Source organism: Acartia tonsa, chromosome 5, assembly GCF_053477335.1.
Source record: "Acartia tonsa isolate MP-2025a chromosome 5, ASM5347733v1, whole genome shotgun sequence".
NCBI lineage: Eukaryota > Metazoa > Arthropoda > Copepoda > Calanoida > Acartiidae > Acartia > Acartia tonsa.
The window spans coordinates 50,307,226-50,326,126 of NC_137264.1; the positions used below are offsets into that span (position 1 = coordinate 50,307,226).

Here is an 18,901-nt window from a genome sequence, read left to right on the forward strand (position 1 = left end):
CCTGAAGAGTAGAATTCGATCGGTTTAGTGGTTACCGAGATCTTAAGCTTCAGATGGACGGACGGACGGACAGACGGACGGACGGACAGACGGACGGACAGCCATCAAGCTACTTTGTATTATAGATTTATAATCTACCATAGTCACACATGTTGTATTGTGGAATAATATTACTTTATATCTAAAGGGGATTGGTTTAGAACTCAGGGTTGCTGCAGGGGTGAAGGTGGCTGGTACCCAATGTTTTTAAAGCATGTTCTCTCAATTGTCGAATCTAAAACTTTTATCAAACCTTGATTGGTTGTTTCAAAATGGCAGTGTTCAAAAATTTATTTCAGAGGCGTGCTGTGAGTGGTGCTGGGGATATAACCACCAGCCTAGCAAAATTAATGGGGGTGTTTACACCTCTTGGGATCCACTAATGGGGCAATTTTGTTTACCAATAGTGTGGATACATTTCATTTTATCGTTCATTGTCTTATCCCTTCAGACAGTCAATCATACAATCTGCTTTGATTACTAAAATAAAAATTTCTTGATTTCATTACCTAAATATTTGTCTAACCTATTTGTCTATCAATGTGTAAGAAAAGGGAGGGAGGGGGGGGGGGGTATGATTTCTGCAATCCAAGTATCTTTCTCAATTTAAAAACATTCTAGAAAGCTAAAAATTCATATGTATATTTGATTGTAAATAAAGTTTTACTCCACGTTATCTTATTCGTTGCATAATTTAATTAAACTTTCATGGGTTGGGTACGAACTATTAGTATCCTTGCTTTTTAAGCTACAGATGTTATAATCTTGTTTATCAACATTGGGAGTGTATATAAATTTATTGACGTCCATTGTCTTATCCCTTAAGATCCCTGTATGGTTTTAAATGTACCAGATACTTGGATTGCGAGTTTGATACACTAACCCTGTCACCTATTATTGTATGCTTGTAGACAAAGAAAAATAAATAAGACCTGACCCACATAAGGTGAGGCAATGCTGTCCACTTGTAATAAATGTACAACAACACTATAATGTTGTGTATCTTTTTATAATACATCTTGGTAGTAGTGCAGCTGCTCTTTAATTGGGGTATGTTCGTCTGTCCGCAATTTAGTATAAGAAATTGTTATTTCTTTTTGTACAGGAAGGGGATATAGGGTGCACTTAATGAAAGCAAAGTTTTTATGCAGTAGTAAGTTACAGGGTGCACCAAAAAGGGGGAAAATCCATAGCGCTACAGGATTTGGCAAAGAAAGTCATCATCATCGCCATTTATCTATTCTTTCCAGAGCATAGGCCATGCACAATGGTTCTCCATTTATCTTTGAATTGGGCCTCAGTAGAGGCTTCACTGAAAGATGATAAATTCTCATCTCTCAGTACCTCCAGGAATTCCCTCCTCCAGGTTGTTTTTGGTCTACAAGGCAAAGAAAGTGGGATTAAGAAATATGGTGCGCAAAAAAATGCAAAAAATCTACTCCGTTTTACACAATTTAGTATCATTACTTTTATCAAATTGGTCACAAGAGATTCTTTATCTTTATTGTATTACAACGGATAAAATTGTACTTGTTCTGATATATCTGAGAAAATAGTGCACTTTAATACATAATCTGTGTCTAGGTATCATTATCTTACATAGAATAATAAATAGAATATCATAAACTTGTAACAGTGGATGCAATGGGTTATAACATTATGATATTCTATATTTGTGTTTTATCTTTGGGGATGTACATAAATTTATTGTCCATTGTATTATCTCTTAAGATCCCCACAATCATTACTGATGATATTCAAACTTAAACTTTATGTTGACTAAACGTGTTGGTTGAAAAGTTTGAACACTTTTGGTTGAACCAAACCAATCAAAATTAAATAAAAATACGATGCTGTGAGTATTGGTGCAAAAAATATGACGTAACAAAAAAAATTAGCCAATGAGAGGCCACTATAAATTTTACCATTTGTCAATAACGGCCTCTCATTGGCTAATTTTTTTTGTTACTAATTTTTTGCACCAATACTCACAGCATCTAAAATACCAAACAAATGAGGAAGTATGTTTGAAAACTTTAAGTTCCAGTATAATTTATTCTTCCATGCCCCTCTCTTTGTGATTATAGATTGAAGTTGTAGGATAGATAATCTATAATGATATTCTGTGGTGTGATTGTATATATATTGTATTGTAGTAAGCTGCTTGGCATACAAACAATCATTCCATCAAAGACTTCAACAACACTTTTAATGTATATCTGTACAATATGATATTGCATATTATAAATACATTAATCTCCTATTCTCTATCGATGGTTTACATGGTAAAGCTTTAAAAAGCTATGTTTTTTATTGATAGTTTGAAACATAATATGATTTAGAGTACTTACATAAAATAGCACGTCAATTTAAATCTATTATGTTGAATTATTTTCATCTATGAAAGTCCGTCTGTCTTTGTCAGTCTGTCGACCATCCACATTCAAGTTTAATTTTAAAAAAAGAATTTTTTTCTTTACTTGATATACATAAACAGCGTATAGTGTCCAATAAAAAATGACGTCATACAAAACAAAGGACCAATGATAGGCCAGTATACATTGTAATTGATCAATGTTAAATTGTATACTGGCCTATAACTGGTCATTTGTATTGTATGACGTCATTTTTATTGGACACTATACGCTGTTTCTTATAAACCGATATTGGAGTAATAAGAAACTTGGAGAACCATATCGGTTCAGCTGTTAGCAAGATCCATTGTCACAGCTAGAAGACATCCTGATACTTTTATAGAATAATATCTGAGTTAGGTCAATAAGGATTTTGCAAAAATGAATTGATCTTTTATTGTGACAAGATAGTCAAATTCCAGAGTGGTGACTGCTTGCCAAAATAGTCCATTTGTTGGTAGAAACCATATTTCATCCAAAAACTTGAGCGGTGTGCTTTCAATTCCGCGCATGTATTGCATTATAAATTAATCACATTTTATTACAATTGCTTTATTTTTTTGTTTTACTAGTATAATATCATTAAGTTTATGCGGTAAGTGTCATGTGTGACGTCATAAAAGTAAGGATGAGAGGAAAAGTGGAATAGGAAACCTCTAAAAAAGAGATGGATAATATACTTTTTTATGACGTCACACATGACACTTTCCGTATATCCATCATTAAAACTCTCCTTCTTATTCTATTATTTTCACTTTTCTGTTTTGGCGATTTTAAAAAATTTTACAATATGATAGCATGCGGAATTAAGTGCCAATAAACTTGTGTGCAACTCTTAAAAACTGGAATAGCCATCTTTTCAGAGTTGGCACAAAATTTCACAAATTAATGGCGAAGTTTTTCTGCAATTGATGCATGCCCGTTTGTCTGTACTATATCACTATTTTACTTATTTAATTTTTGAATATACATTCCTCATACAATTTGGCACGTTTAGTAATTACACTTTTTCATTACACGATCTTTTAAAAATATTCACAGTTTTCTATTTACGTGGTAATGACTTATTGAGCTTCGCTTATATGGATGAAGTTTTCCTTGTGGTGTACTTAAAGTTATGTCAAATATGTGTGGAGCAAAAACAATTATTTGTCAACTACAGTACTGCTTTACACACACACTCACACACACACAAACACCTACACACACACAAGCACACCCATGCACACACACACACATACAAACAGTTATTTTGTTTTTTCTTTGTGTTCATTAAGACAAAAAGACTTTAAAATGGAATTAAGAAGACTTGAAGAAACCTAAACCTACACTGTTAAAAATGATTTTTTTTTTAGCATCAGATAATACTATATATTCTTCACATTAATGTATAGTATCAATCCCTACGTTATAGGAAAAAAACCTTATTACAATACAAGGAAGATTCCAATACTGTATTGAGCAATACTTAGTGTTCTATGGAGTAACATGTAGTACTAAATAATGTATTTGTCTGTATAGTATTATCCAATACGCTCTTTGGAATAATATTCAATACGGTAGAAGTAAGTTTTTAATACTCTCCTTTGCAATTTTTGATATCCTCTATCATAATTTTTGATACTCTGTAGAGTATGAAACTGTTTTACTTTGGATGAAAGATCAGTTTTAATATATGATTATTATATGTACATATACATTTTGTTATATCAACAAACATACCAAGCAGAGCAATAAAACATTAATTCAAATGTAAATTTAGTAAAAAAATGACTTTAAAGATGTTTAGGACTAAACATGATCCTTAAAAATAAAAACTATGGTCAGTCATAATTACAAAAATCAAAATTATAAATCTGAGCATAAATAGTAACATTTCATCTTTGTCTAAAACGACCAAGCAGAAACACTTCCATGAGAGGTATGCACCAATGGTGTCTGTTTCAATTATTCTTTACAGTACGGATTCGTACCCTAGAACGTATGAATAGTTACTATTTTAATAATCCATTCTCTTGCGTATTGTCTGATACGCTACAGCGTATGAAATAGTACTAAATTAAAAAACATTTCTACAGCGTATTTTCCAGTACACTAGAGTCTATCAAATAGTACTATTTTAATAAACATTTCTGTACCGTATTTTCCAGTATTCTAGAGCGTATCAATCGATACTAAAAAAATGTATGGGTTCTGTATAGTAATAATTATTGTGTTATATAGTATTACATAGTGTTATATATTAATTATATAGTTGTAGCGTACTTACGGTTCCAATACTCTCCAGAGTATCAATTGATACTAAATAAAAAAATTATTTTTAACAGTGTAGTTAAAAGAACAATAAAAAAATCGCTAGAAATTATTAACTTGGTCCTCTGGTTTCTGAGATCTTACTGGACATATTCATGCAGATACTTATTTTCGAGGTGTTTAGATTTCACATATCAACAAGGATGGCAACATCCATAAAAGCGAAGCGCTGAAATGGAAGGACAAACGGACATTAACGCTTGTATAGTGTCTAAACTGAATAATCAGTATATAAATGTATTAGAGTCGAAGCAAAATTTTAAGTAAATTTGTTTAAAAACAGCTTGATACAGGATAATGTTTATGGACATACTTACATTTTTAGGACTTGATTACAGAGTTGCTTCGCTCAGATCAATCGGATAATTAGATAACATAAAAGTTTGTTGCTAAAAAAGTAAGAAAATCAACATGTTTAAAATGGACGTACGGACATTCTGGTAGTGATTATAGAGTTGCTACGCTTTCTAAATTGTATCTTACTACTACAGGAATCACCATGCAAAGTTTGAAATCGATAGGACAATTCGAACATGCCTAAATTAACGAAAAAAGCTATCCGTTACGGACAGACGGACGTACGGTCGGACCGAGCCTAATTATAGAAAAGCTTCGCTTTTAAAAATATCATTTAATTAAAAAAATCTTAGATCAATAAAACAAAATATTCTTCTATGTAGAAGTAAAAATATAAGTAGGGTAATTTTATAATACTGAAAGAGAACTATGTTTTACATATTCTTATTTGCATATTCCTTTCTGCATACGTCTGCAGTATGCAGCCTTATTCACTCCAGTAAATATCAGGAAGGGGGGAGCAATACACTGAAAATTACACTGGTATCCAAAGTTTCAAACCATTTTATCTTAGCTGTTGGCTTAAAAACTTTGGGTACTGCTATAAAGTGATATACAGTGCAGGTAATTTTGTTTATAATTTCGTATTGTCTTATCCCTTGAGATCCATGAGAAAATATGGAAAACAGATTTATGTTTATATCATAGCTGCAAATTTACCGCTTTAAAGGAGCTGCAGCCGCTGTTGAGCAAAAAAGGAGCGGTTCAAATTTTGTTTTGAATGTTGAAAGTCGCTCAAACAAAAATTTTGACGTCATAAAAATGAGGAATGAGGAGAGGAGGAGAGGGAAAGAGAACCCCCTTAAGAAAGAGATGGATAATTCCTCACTTTTATGACGTCACATACTGATTTTTTCAGCGACTTTCTCCTTTAACATTTTGTTTAGCTGCTAATACAGTCGCTCAGCTTAATGTTTCAGCTGCAAACAAAGCTAGAGGCGGAACGGTTTAAATCTGGTTTATGCTTTTCTTTTGTCGTATGATTTAAATCGATCAAATATTCTCTTTTAATAGCCTCTTCCCACTTCTTCAAAAACATCTAAATGCTGAAGTTAAAAAAAAATATCTGTCTATTGTCATCTTATTTTAACTTGGTTGAAAATGTGATGGCTTACCCAACCTCCCAAAAACTCACACACTAAAATACACGCCCACACACTCATTCCCCTCCCATTCACACACACACACACACACACACACACCCCCAACACACACACGCACAAAAGTTATTTACATAATCAAGAACCGTGAAAAATTTGTCCCTGTATTCTAGAGTAGAATATTAATAGGGATAATTATTGTGAAAAATAAATGCTTCTCTGTAAATGTATAATAGTTATTTCTCGCATCGTATTATAAACGGCTTTCCATACATTTCTATATTCGTAGAAAGCTGGATATAATACGATGCTAGTTTTTCGTAGTTTTTTCGTATGGATGAGAACCGGTTTCCTATCCACCGGATTCAAATAAATACGAGAAAAAAATTAACTCTCTTGCTTATTGATTACTGAAAAAAGTCTAAACTTGATAGTAATCATTGTTTAACAATATCTTTTCTCTTACTGTATACTTTTTTATTGTTCTTTTTATTACTTGCGGACGAAATTGTCCTTGTTTCTTATTATTCTTTTCTTTGTCCATGATGATTTATGCATGCTCTGGAAAAATCTTTCATGTGGTTAGAATTATAATTCTCATCAAGCCAGAGAGGAAATAAGACATGGAAAGGTTAATTGCAAAGAATTTTGAAGTATCCCTCAAAGTTCAACCCCCCCCCCCTCCACCTTATTTTTTTTTCATTAAGAAAGGAAGGTTTATGTGTTCGCTAATCACTTTGACGTAGAGGACCACAATTTTTTAGATGCAATTAAAGAATTTAAATTTTCGGACATTTTGAACTCACATTTTCTCACAAAAGCAACGTCTATTTTATTGCATATCTTAGATTCCCTCAACCTGTCTTTATATCTGTCTTTATGGAATGAATGTTTTAATAACTTGTTACAGACAGTATGAGGAATCCTAAGCTTTTTAGAAAATACTTTTAAAAACTTGTTTTTAGATTAAGTAACAATTCACCCATATAACTTCATCAAAAGTATTACTAAAAGCTTTTTATAGTGTCTATAAAAATTGACGCCAAACTGGCCTACCAATGGTCAATTGTAATATATACTGGCCTGCCATTGGTAAATTAGTTTGTGTATTGGCCTATTATTAGTCATTTGTATTGTATGATGTCATTTTTAATAGCAACTACAAAGACCTTCGTGTTACGATTATTAGTATTTCTAAAAATATTTGCTTTCTTAGATAGGATGAGATTTAAGCTGAGAGAAGTTAGACAAATTGATGCCATTTTCTTTATAATTAGATATTCTCCATAGTCTGCTTTCTACAGGTTTTTACAACCAACAAGAAAGTAAATATTCATCTTTAAGCTAAAATCAAAATAAATTGGAAAATATTTGTGGTTCTGATTTTACTAATATCATTTCTTCTAGTTATTTGGTTCTGCATTTATTGTCTATTACTTACTTAGTCCGTAAGTCCGTCTGTTCTTGTTTTCTGTGTAATGTATTTTTATGTTGCTTATGATAAATTATCATCTACAAATAACATTGTACTAGAAAGGTTATTTAAAGTAAGATATGAAGAATGACGTCATCCATACAAGGAAGAATATATAATCAGACCATAATAAAAGGAAAACAAACAAGTAACAGACTTTATAGTTTATAGGAGTAATTGTTGAGAGATTTAAAAATGGTTATTATCTGTTTTATTAGATATTTCAAATAACTAATGGGTTAGCTTTGAAATTAAGCTAATCATAGCTAACTCACAATATCGTTAGCCATTTAAAGAAGAATAGAGAAAACTTAATGCTAAAAATAGGGAAATTCCAACGAAATTTAGGGTAAAATAGTAGTACATTTTATAATCAACAGCTATATTTAGTTCAAGAATCCATTAAATACAGTAAATGTAATAAATTAGTTTGTATAAAATGTAGGTAATGAAATGCATCTCTCTCGGTTCAACCATTCCAAAACTTATTTCATTTTGGTAATGCTTCCCACCTTCAAGTCAATTTTCTGGATGTCCATACAAGACAAGCACAATGATTGTATAGCAAATGCCAAATAACATTATATTAATCGCATATCAAAGAATATTTGTATGAATAAATAGCATTGCAAGGTCTATCATCTTGAATAAAAAATAGCTTGATGTCTGTCTGTCTGTCCGTCTGTACCTTAAGATCTCGGTAACAAATGAACCGATCGGATTCTACTCTTCAGGGAATATACCTACTGGTCCTGTAGTGGTTTTAGATTATTTTCTTGGGGGGTTGGCACACCCACAACCCCCCAAAAACCAAAATAATTCCCCCATTTTTTTTTAAATTTTAAATTTGATACTGGGGTATATCCAATTTTTTTTCCAGAAAATTTTGAAATTGATACTGAGCAGCTCCTATTTTTTTAATTACCTCTTGGGGCAAAGCCCCTAGAGGCTAGGGGCGAAGCCGCTAGTATTATACAAATTAGCAAGGTCTTTTTGTCTATAGAAAAGGATTGTTAAACATTTAACCAATATGGTTCTCCTTTAGAGAGTAGCTTCTCATAGGTCCTAGCAGGGTTTGTATTCGCTCTGGTCCACCTCATGTTCCCCTAAAGTTCTCTAGGGGTTAGAGGCTAGTAACTTTTAAGTAACTAACGCCAATGCCCATTTAGGATGTTAAGGGTACTTGAAGTGATAGAAGCTTGAATTAGATACCCCCCTTTTGGTTTTAGTTTCAAAAAGAAAATTTAAAAAAAGATTAGGGTTTTTTTTTAGGTGTGGTTAGATATCCTCCCTCAAAAAAATCTTTCTAATTCTTAGAGAAGCTACACTGTAAAGGAGAACCATATCGGTTAGCGAGCGCCTTCACTACAGGCAAAAAGACATCCTAATAATATTAAGATGGTTCACTAACTCATGCAGTGGATTGTATACGATTTAGCCGACGGCGGCTGCTTGTTAATTAACTACTGCTATACATTACTAATACTACTGAACTACAAACTAATTTAGCATATATATACATATTCAGAAAATTTTCGCTATTTAAAGCAGCAAATATTTAGTTTGTAGCGTATGCACACCAATATCATTTGCTCAAAGTTGATCTAACAAATGGCGTAAAGGGTTGGCAGGGGGGCAATACCAATTTCCTCAAGTGTCGATTGTAACAGATAAGCTAGCGTAAAGTGTGTATTTATATCGACATAAAATGCTACTTTGTGTCACCGGAAAGTTGATTAAAGATGTTTATCCCACATCTTTTACACACTGTTGGTAAAAATGTATAAATCGTAATACAAACATTAAACTGCTATTGTTGATTATGCAGAAGTTTATAAAAGTGGCCATAGCTGACATATAATTGATGTCATTATGAAATACTTACCATACAAGGTTATACTAAAGACAAGGATGACAACATCCATAAAAGCGAAGCTCTAAAACGGTTGGACAAACGGACATTAACACTTGTAGATTGTCAAACTGAATTAGCAGAATATTAATGCATCAGTACAAACAATATTTTAAGAAAATTTGTTGCAAAACTGCATAAATAGATGATACTGTTTAAGGACTTGGGACTTGGGACTTGTTTATAGAGATGTTTCGCTTATAACCTTGTACCTTGTTGTAATAGGAATCAGTTTTCAAAAAATCAGAGGAATCAGATAATTTTAACATACAAAAATTTGTTGTCAAAAAAGTTAAAAATCGACATGTTTGAAATGGACTTACGGACATTCTGGTATTGTTTATAGAGTTGCTACGCTTTCTAAATTGTACCTAGCTACTATAGGAATCATCATGCAAAGTTTGGAATCGATAGGACAATTCTAACCTGTTTAAATTAACGAAAAGAGCTAACTATCTGATTATGATGTAAATTTGTGCCATGTATGTACTTGAGAAAAACATACTCAAAAGTATATTATCCCTAAAAAAGACTAATTGTAGTATACTTTGTTCATTTCATTTGTGAATATTAGTTTATTAAATATGATTATCCTTGTCTAGACTGGGAAGTATAAATTTTATTCATGAAAAAGTTTACACCAAACTTTTATATAAACAATTTATTTTTTAGTAGCGTATATTCTTTACAAACTTGTCTTCCGCAAGTCTACTCGTCTCGGGTGCTATCTATAATACAAAGTAGAACTATGTCTGTCTGTTTGTTTGTTTGTTTGTCTGTGTGTCTGTTTGTTTGTTTGTAGCGAAGGATCTCGCTAACCGCTGAACCGATCGGGCTCTCCTTCACCACAGGGTAGCTTCTCATAGGTCCCGGGAAGGTTTATAACTATTTTCTTGAGAGGTGGGACACCCCCAACCCCCCAAAAATTATTCACCCCCAAAAAATTTTGTTTTCTTTTTAAAACTAAAATCAAAATAGTGGGGTCGACTACACCCCCTCCCAACCCATAAAAAAATCCCCCCCCCAAAGAAAATTTTTTTTATTTATTTTTAAAAATCTAAATTACAAAAATTGGTTTGATCAAATCTCTTGGGGCAAAGCCCCTAGACGCTAGGGGCGAATCCGCTAGTTTAAGATAAACAAGTAAAAGTAATGTGACTTTCAAGTTCTCTTTGAATAATCATTCAATGATTAATGAAAATCTACTCTAAAAATCATTACTATACTGAATCGCTAAAAAAATCAAAGGAAATTTTGAAATTTTTCGTGAATATTCCTCGAAATACATTGCTCTATAAGAAATTATGTCCATGCAGGTTTAATCTAATATTTAAGAAGTATTTTCTGTTATGCACCGCTGCCTGATAATAGTTAACATCCTTGTTTTTGTATTTTAGGTCCGACTTTCCTGGTAAGGAGGTGAACATATCAAAATTGCTCAATAGTTTCCAGCTGGGTTATGACAAGCGGGTCAGACCCAATTATGGAGGTAAAGTTATTCATTTTTTTCGTAGATTTTTAAAATTTTGTTTTCTTTAAATTATAAAATACACTATATTTGAACTATTTTGTACAAGGATAAAGGGGTAGGACAATGGACATTCAATTATTTTCCCCTGTTTAAAAGATTGGAATAATTAAATGTAACCAATGGCAGAACGAGTATATTTAAAGGGGCAGAATCATTTACAGTCCATTGTACCTTAATAACCCTATTATTAAATCTGTAGTAATATTTATCTATTTTAATGTTTGTATGGAAGAAATAAAGAAGAAGGGGATTATTGTAAATATCTTGAAGTCCAAGAATATTAAAACACATTAACCTTAAAAAAGGAAGCTTAATTAATTTAATATTTAAAAAATAAAAATATGTTTCTTATATTAGTATCATTTAAATGTGATTCCAATGCTTTTTCTACATGCAAAGCTATTTATGAAATTTTTAGTACTTGAAATACAAGATTTTTATTTTAATACCCTCTTCTTTGTAATACCAAGATAAAGATTTAAATGTTGGGATCTACTGCAGTTCACGGTAAAATATTGCTGGTAACGAATATTGCCAAAAATCTATGAAATTTAAAGGCTGCTAGCTGCCAAACGGCTGAACGTACAGATCATGCCCGCACACTATTTTAAGCAGCATAAGAAGGCATACAAATAATCTGGAATAGCCATAAATCAATAATGCATAATTATCTCGCAGTGCAGAGAAATTCGCGAAAAAGACCTATTTTACGAGTTTTTTTCTTCAGTGAAGCTTTCCCTGTGCATAATTGGATCTATTCCAGATTATTTGTAGGCCTTCTTATGCCGCTTAAAATGGTGAGCGGGTATGATCTGTACGTTCAGCCGTTTGGCAGCTAGCAGCCTTTAAAATTCATAGATTTTTGGAAATATTGCTTACCAGCAATATTTTACCGTGAACTGCAGTAGATCCTAAAGATTTAAATGTTGTAATGTTTGTTTCAAGGTTTTGTACAAATAAACAATAAACTTAAAAGTTTAAAATTAACAAAGTTTCCTCAAGAATAATGGGGATATTATACCCGCAAGAAAATGTTTATTTTCAACTATTTCAGCTGCTGTTATATGTTATTTTTTGTTAATAAAATGTACAGCACGTAATTTAATCTGAAATTTGTTTAAAAACAAATATTTTTTTGACCAGCGGAAGAATATCACTGTTGTTCCTGACTTCTGCTTACATAAACTCTTTCAGTTTTCTGTATCTTAGTATTACAAAATTTGAAATAATTCTTACTAAGTTTAAAAAGAGCTTAGTATAAACAACACATCCAGTTAAATTATGTCCATATGAAGCGCAGCATTTAAAGTAAATAGTATTTATAAAACAAGGATGATAACATCCATAAAAGTGAAGCACTGAAACAGTAGGATGAACGGACATTAACACTTATATATAGTGTTAGAACTGAATAATCAGAATATAAATGTATAAGAGTCGAAGCAAAGTTGTAAGTAAATTTGTTAAATAACTGCTTGATACAGATTATGTTGTTAAAAAAGTAAAAAAATCAAAATGGACGTACGGACATTCTGATAATGATTATAGAGTTGCTACGCTTTCTAAATCGTACCTAATTACTAAAGGAATCACCATGCAAAATTAGAAATCGATAGGACAATTCTAACATACCTAAATTAACGAAAAAAGCTATTCGTTACGGACGGACGTACGGACGGACCGTCCCTAATTATAGAAAAGCTTCGCTTTTAAAAAATGTACTATGTTTGCTGTGTAGGATATTCTTCTACAAATTTGCGTCTGTTGCGTAAAGCATTCTATTTATTTTCCCTGTTTTCTATATATAGTAGCTGCACTACAAAAATCTGTTATAAAACTAAAATTTCGTCTTTGTTATTTTTGATAGTACTGATTCTATTAGATTCATTTAAAATCTTCTAAAGACATTGTTTTAAATGAATATTTTAGAATATTTGAAAACAAAATACAATGAAATATAACTTTTTATTCAAATAGGATAGAATGGGGTGAATTACTTTTTTTTTAAAGGCATCTATAAGTAAGTTTTATTTATATACTTTGCCATTATTATTTGCCTCTATCTATCCTATCTTTAATATAATAGCATGCTTTTAAAACAAAGAAGGTGTATCAACTATTTTTTTTATAGCTAGCCGGTTCTTTTAGTAAGTAGTAGATGTAAAATTTTTCATAGAATTCAGATATGCAATCGTTTTTTTTGTAGACCTCTTATTTTTTAAGTAATCTAAGTTTTAAAAAAAAAAAATTAAGTCGATTTTAAGGTACTAAAATGCAACAAAAAAAAGAAAGAAAATGGTCATTATGAACAAAAATAGTAAGATCTTTAATTTGACACCTTACTTTTTCAATTCTGTCAGGTAATTATTGAAAAAATCGATTTTTTTAACCCACGAGAATAAAAACTTTGAACTTAATTTTATTATTTCACAAATAAAAAAATATGGGTTCATATATACCTTCAGAATCAGAAAAATATTACGAATCCATTGTAAGCAAAATTGAAAAAAAAAGTTTACAATATAGTATATAAACTACAATAAAAGGAATTATATGAAAATATCATATTATATTGTACAGGCAACGTCTTAATTCTTCAATTGAGTATAAAAATGGGAAGGGGGTAAAGAGGGGGTAAAGAGGGGGTAAAAAAGGGAAGACAATAGTGTTGTCTGAACAAAAAAAATAATTGGCCATTTCTTTAATTTTTTAATTTTTTAATTTTTTTCAATTTTGCTTACAATGGATTCGTAATATTTTTCTGATTCTGAAGGTATATATGAACCCATGTTTTTTATGTCTGTTTGAGAAAATATTTAGGTCTAAAGTTTTTGTTATACCGAGGTTAAAAAAATAGATTTTTTCAATAATTACTCAACAGAATTTTAAAAGTAAGGTGTCAAATTAAAGATCTTACTATTTTTGTTCTTACTGGCCATTTTCTTCTTTTATTTTGTTGCGTTTTAGTACCTTAAAACCGACTTAATTATTTTTTTAAAAAACTTAAATTACTTAAAAAATAAGAGGTCTACAAAAAAACCGATTGCATATCTGAATTCTATGAAAAATTTTACATCTACTACTTACTAAAAGAACCGGCTAGCTATAAAAAAAAAAGTTGATACAACTTCTTTTAAAGAAATTATTATAGATTTTTTTATGATAAAAAAATATTTATTTATTCGGTTTTATACATTTCAGAAAGGTACTTTATAGGGAAAATCTAAGTTGTTATTTGTAAAACATATTTGCATTTATTGGATATTTTGGTGTAATCCCGCGTAAAACCCCATTTTCCAAATTTTCATTATTTCAACCATACGTTGCTCTATACATCTCACAAATTATTGTAACCTAACAATTTTTGGACCTTTTTTTAGTTCTAGGGAAAATATAGTGCAGTAGAGATAGTAAAGAACAAAATAATCCTTTTTCCTTTATTATTTTGTACAATTTTCTATTGTTTGAATACCAAGCTGTTGTTTTTGTTGTTGTTTTAATTTGTTCAAATTATTGAATGGTTTTGCATTGATCAAACTCAAACAAAACAAGGATGAAAACATAAATATAGGCAAAGCTTAAAAAATAAAAGAAAGTCGGACAAACGAATACAATAATAGACTGACAGAGTTTTTTTTAGATATGAGAAGCAGAATCATATTTAGATTCCTTAACAAAACTTTTTTTGATTTATTGATAATTGATTTTCGCGTCGTCTGCTAGATTATACCTAATTTTTACAGGATTTCTCTCTCAAAGTTTATATTTAAGAGGAAAAATCTAACTTTCTAAATTAAACGTTTGTCTATAATTATATGAAGAAAAGCTTCGGATTTCGAAACTTACATCATCCAAAACATTTATGATTCAATTTTATTTTGAATTTTTATATTTGCTTATATTTTTTTTTGCAATTTTTTCAGTACTTATGAAACTGAAGTACACTATGATATAATATGAGTCACAAACATATAAAAAAAAGTTATTTTAAAACCGTGAATAAGAAAGAAAATACAAAAATGACTTTTGACAGACATTTATACTTTTTACCTAGCTATTTACTTATGAAATACAAAACAATAAATAACTTTAATAATTACAGACAGTCAAACAGACGGAGATTCCTATATACTATAATCATAAAGTAAGAGTTAAGACTCTAGGGGGCTAGGTGTCGCTTCGGGTACTAGGTAACTAGACCTCTCTCCACGCACCTTGAAACATACATACAATACTTATGATTTCGATGTAAAGCGTTCATTCACCCATCAGACAACCAACTCTCTGAGATGCACGACCTTTGTCTGAGAAGTCCCAACTGTGCATGGTAGCGAGTTGCGCCTGTTTTGGGCCAAGGCATTCCCCTCACTCTAACTATTTACGTCGCGCATCTGACATAGTAGCAGTGGGAACCATTTTTAACGTCTTTAGTTATGACGCGGTGTCGGGCCGAGTTTCAAACCTTTCACCTTCCCGACGACGAGCGGATGCGCTACGTGTTGAGCCACGGTCGCGGGTTATAATCATAGAATAACTATGATACTATGGAAACAAATGTACTGTTTAAGTCTGACTGAACACGGTAATTCTGATTCCATAACAATTCATTTTGGCTCTTTGAATCAATAGATAGCAATACTAATTCCTTATAGCAAAGCTACTCTATTAATTATTTGTTGTTTAATTCTAAAATCTTTGAGCATTATTTGTTGGTTTGTTTTGTTTGCCTCGCTACTTATGGCCGTATAGTCCTTTTTAAAAGCGAAGCTTTTCTATAATTAGAGTAGGTCCGTCCGTCCGTACGTCCGTAACGGATAGCTTTTTTCGTTAATTTAGGCATGTTAGAATTGTCCTATCGATTTAAAATTTTGCATGGTGATTCCTTTAATAGTTGTGTACTATTTAGAAAGTGTAGCAACTCTATAATCATCACCAAAATGTCCGTACGTCCATTTTAAACATGTTGATTTTTTACTTTTTAACAACAAATTTTTATGTGATCTAATCATCCGATTGATCTGATTTTTAGTATATTGATTCCTGGGACAACAAAGTATAATGTAATAAGTGAAGCAACTCTATAATCAAGTCCTAAAAATGTAAGTATGTCCATAAACATTATCCTAAATCAAGCAGTTTTTCAACAAATTTACTTACAATTTTGCTTTGACTCTTATACATATATATTATTATTATTCAGTTCTGACACTATACAAGTGTTAATGTCCGTTTGTCCTACCGTTTCAGTGCTTCGCTTTTATGGATGTTGTCATCCTTGGTATATAGTGATGTAGTAATAATAATGATCTGTACATTACTACCAGCTTTTACTATGTCTGTATGGGTAGGATATGCTTTCACTTCTGCACAAGAATCACTTCAGCAAATTATCAGAACCGCAAAGTTCAAATTATCATTTGCCCTTTACTTCATTCTGATCTTTACCCTCCCCCAAAATAGTTATTAACCTTCCCGGAACCTGTTAAGGAGAACCCGATCGGTTCAGCGGTTAGCGAAATCCTTCGGTACAAACACACAGACACACAAACAGACATCCTGTTACTTTAGTATAAGGATTGTGTCTTTTTACCAGGGATCTAAAGAGATAAGACAATGACTGATATATTAATGTACATCCCTAATGAAGATACACAAATTACCCCTTACATAGTTGTTGAAACGTTTGAACACTTAACTAAATGAACCAAGCAATCAAAATTTAATAAAAGTCCCCAAGGTTATTAAGCCAACGAGCAAGAACACGTTATAATAAGACGTTTGGGACTAATGTAATAAACAACCTAATTTCCACCCCCTCCCTGGTTTTTACACATATGAAACGCAATGCGGGTGTGATGATATGTGGAAGTGAAAGCCCACCTTGTGAAGTGATCCCATGATCTTATTGTTAAACCAGAAAGTATCATCATAAAGAGATGCAGGGAAAGGTATATGGAAAAAAACTATATGTGTCAGCCATGCCCACTTTTAATTAATTTATAAAGTCGACATAGTTAATATTACTGATATAGACATAAAGATAAAAATATTTTAAAAAAGCTGGCAGTTTTAACAACGATATAATTGAAAACTAACATTTATGTAGTTTAGACTTAAGTAACGTGTTTGATTCCCGCCTCTTCAAATTAATATTAGATTTAAGAATAGTTATTTATCGCATCGTATTTATATAGTCAGCTTTCTGCGGATATTAAATTGTAAAATAAAAATAATAAAACCAGTTTTGTTAGCCCCCAGAGGTGTAAGGCCAAAGCTAACTAAACTGTTATTAATTTTATGATAAAATTGTCTGTAATACGACTTGTTATATATGATTTTTCGGATATTAATCAGTTTTAAAGCCATATTTGAGAAATTCCACAGATGATAATTTGATAAAATTTTTGGCTCAACTGACTTATTTACTGATTGCTGACTATGCCCTACTCATGTTATACAGACTTTATATTAGATGTAAAAGATTGTACTTTCACAATTATTGCTCTAGTCTCGACGTTTAGATTATTAGGCTTGTACAAGAGTCATTATAATTTTATGTATATACACTTAACAAGATTTACAATGTCCATAAAATCAAAGAAATAAAAATTCTATATAACTCTGAGCAAAAAATCGATGTTTGTTAGCCTAATATTGAGTATTCTAATGTGGATAGAATGATCCTAAATTCTATTGTTAGCAAACACCATTCAACTGAACAAAAGATTTCTTTTGTGTTTTACAAATAAATCTGCGATATATGTCATTACATACATACATACAGAATATAAATAAGCAGGGACGAGGCAATAAAAATCGAATCTTAAAATCAATGACTTTTTTGGCGATGCATTCTAAATTGTACCTATTATTACAGGAATTAACAAATATAAAATTAATAATTATAGCATTAGCCCCTATACTTAACGGACAAACGTACCCTCGTCTCCAAATTTAAAAAGCTTCGCTTTTAATTAATAACTAATAATGTAAGATCTGTTAAAAATTTAATTAAACAAACTACAGACAAATCTTAATTATTGAGTAGCTGCACAACTTAAACAGGTCCTTTTTTCTTTTCTATTAACTTTTCCCTGCAGTATAAAACCAAATAGATTCTTTTTCTTCACCATTGACTTTTCCCTGCAGTATAAAAACATGATTACACGACTTTCCAACCTTTTTTGGCACAAGCTATACAAGCTATAAGAATTATCCAACCTGTTATTTGCCCACATCACATACTATAGACTTGTAGGTCATGCATAGTAAAAATAGCGAAGCTATTCAAAGATTCTAGTCTGTCCGTTTGTCCTACCGTTGGCTACGTTCATTTGGAAACCTTATTGACTCAATTACAATAAAGAATTGATAGTGAATTTTGTATTTTTGCAATCATGAATTATAATCTCAAAGAATTCGCTATGCAATTTCAATGATTTTTGTCGGCTATATGGTCATGTATGACATTATATCGGTTAGTTTTTTACTTTTGATGTCGAATTTATGGCCTTTACTAAAAGTTTACATTGCTGACATATTATCATCATATTGATATTCCATCGATATAAGGGTTAAATTGTTATGTTATTTCAATTACACCGCCATTTTAAAGCAGGTGTTACTTAAATTTAAACTTTTAAAATGTCCTTTATGTAACTACCCCTTTAAGCAAATGATGTTCTGTTTTTCTGGTTGAATGACTGTTGAAGAATGAAATGGCCGCCATATTGGCAGAAAATGTTGATGGGGTGTTGTGTG

General features: G+C 31.4%; 1 protein-coding gene across 11 annotated transcripts in view; it reads left to right on the forward strand.

Moving 5' to 3' along the window:
• The window catches only part of LOC145319742 (gamma-aminobutyric acid receptor subunit beta-like), a 79,044-nt gene that overhangs the window by 11,600 nt on the left and 48,543 nt on the right, over positions 1-18,901 (forward strand). For 8 of the 11 annotated variants that reach the window (XM_080162067.1, XM_080162072.1, XM_080162062.1 and 5 more), the window contains one exon: positions 11,007-11,098. In XM_080162067.1, coding sequence (XP_080018193.1) covers positions 11,007-11,098 — 92 coding nt within the window. Of the gene's footprint in view, positions 1-11,006; positions 11,099-18,901 lie in introns of those variants that run through there. The other 3 variants (XM_080162073.1, XM_080162070.1, XM_080162069.1) reach the window with 3 other exon arrangements.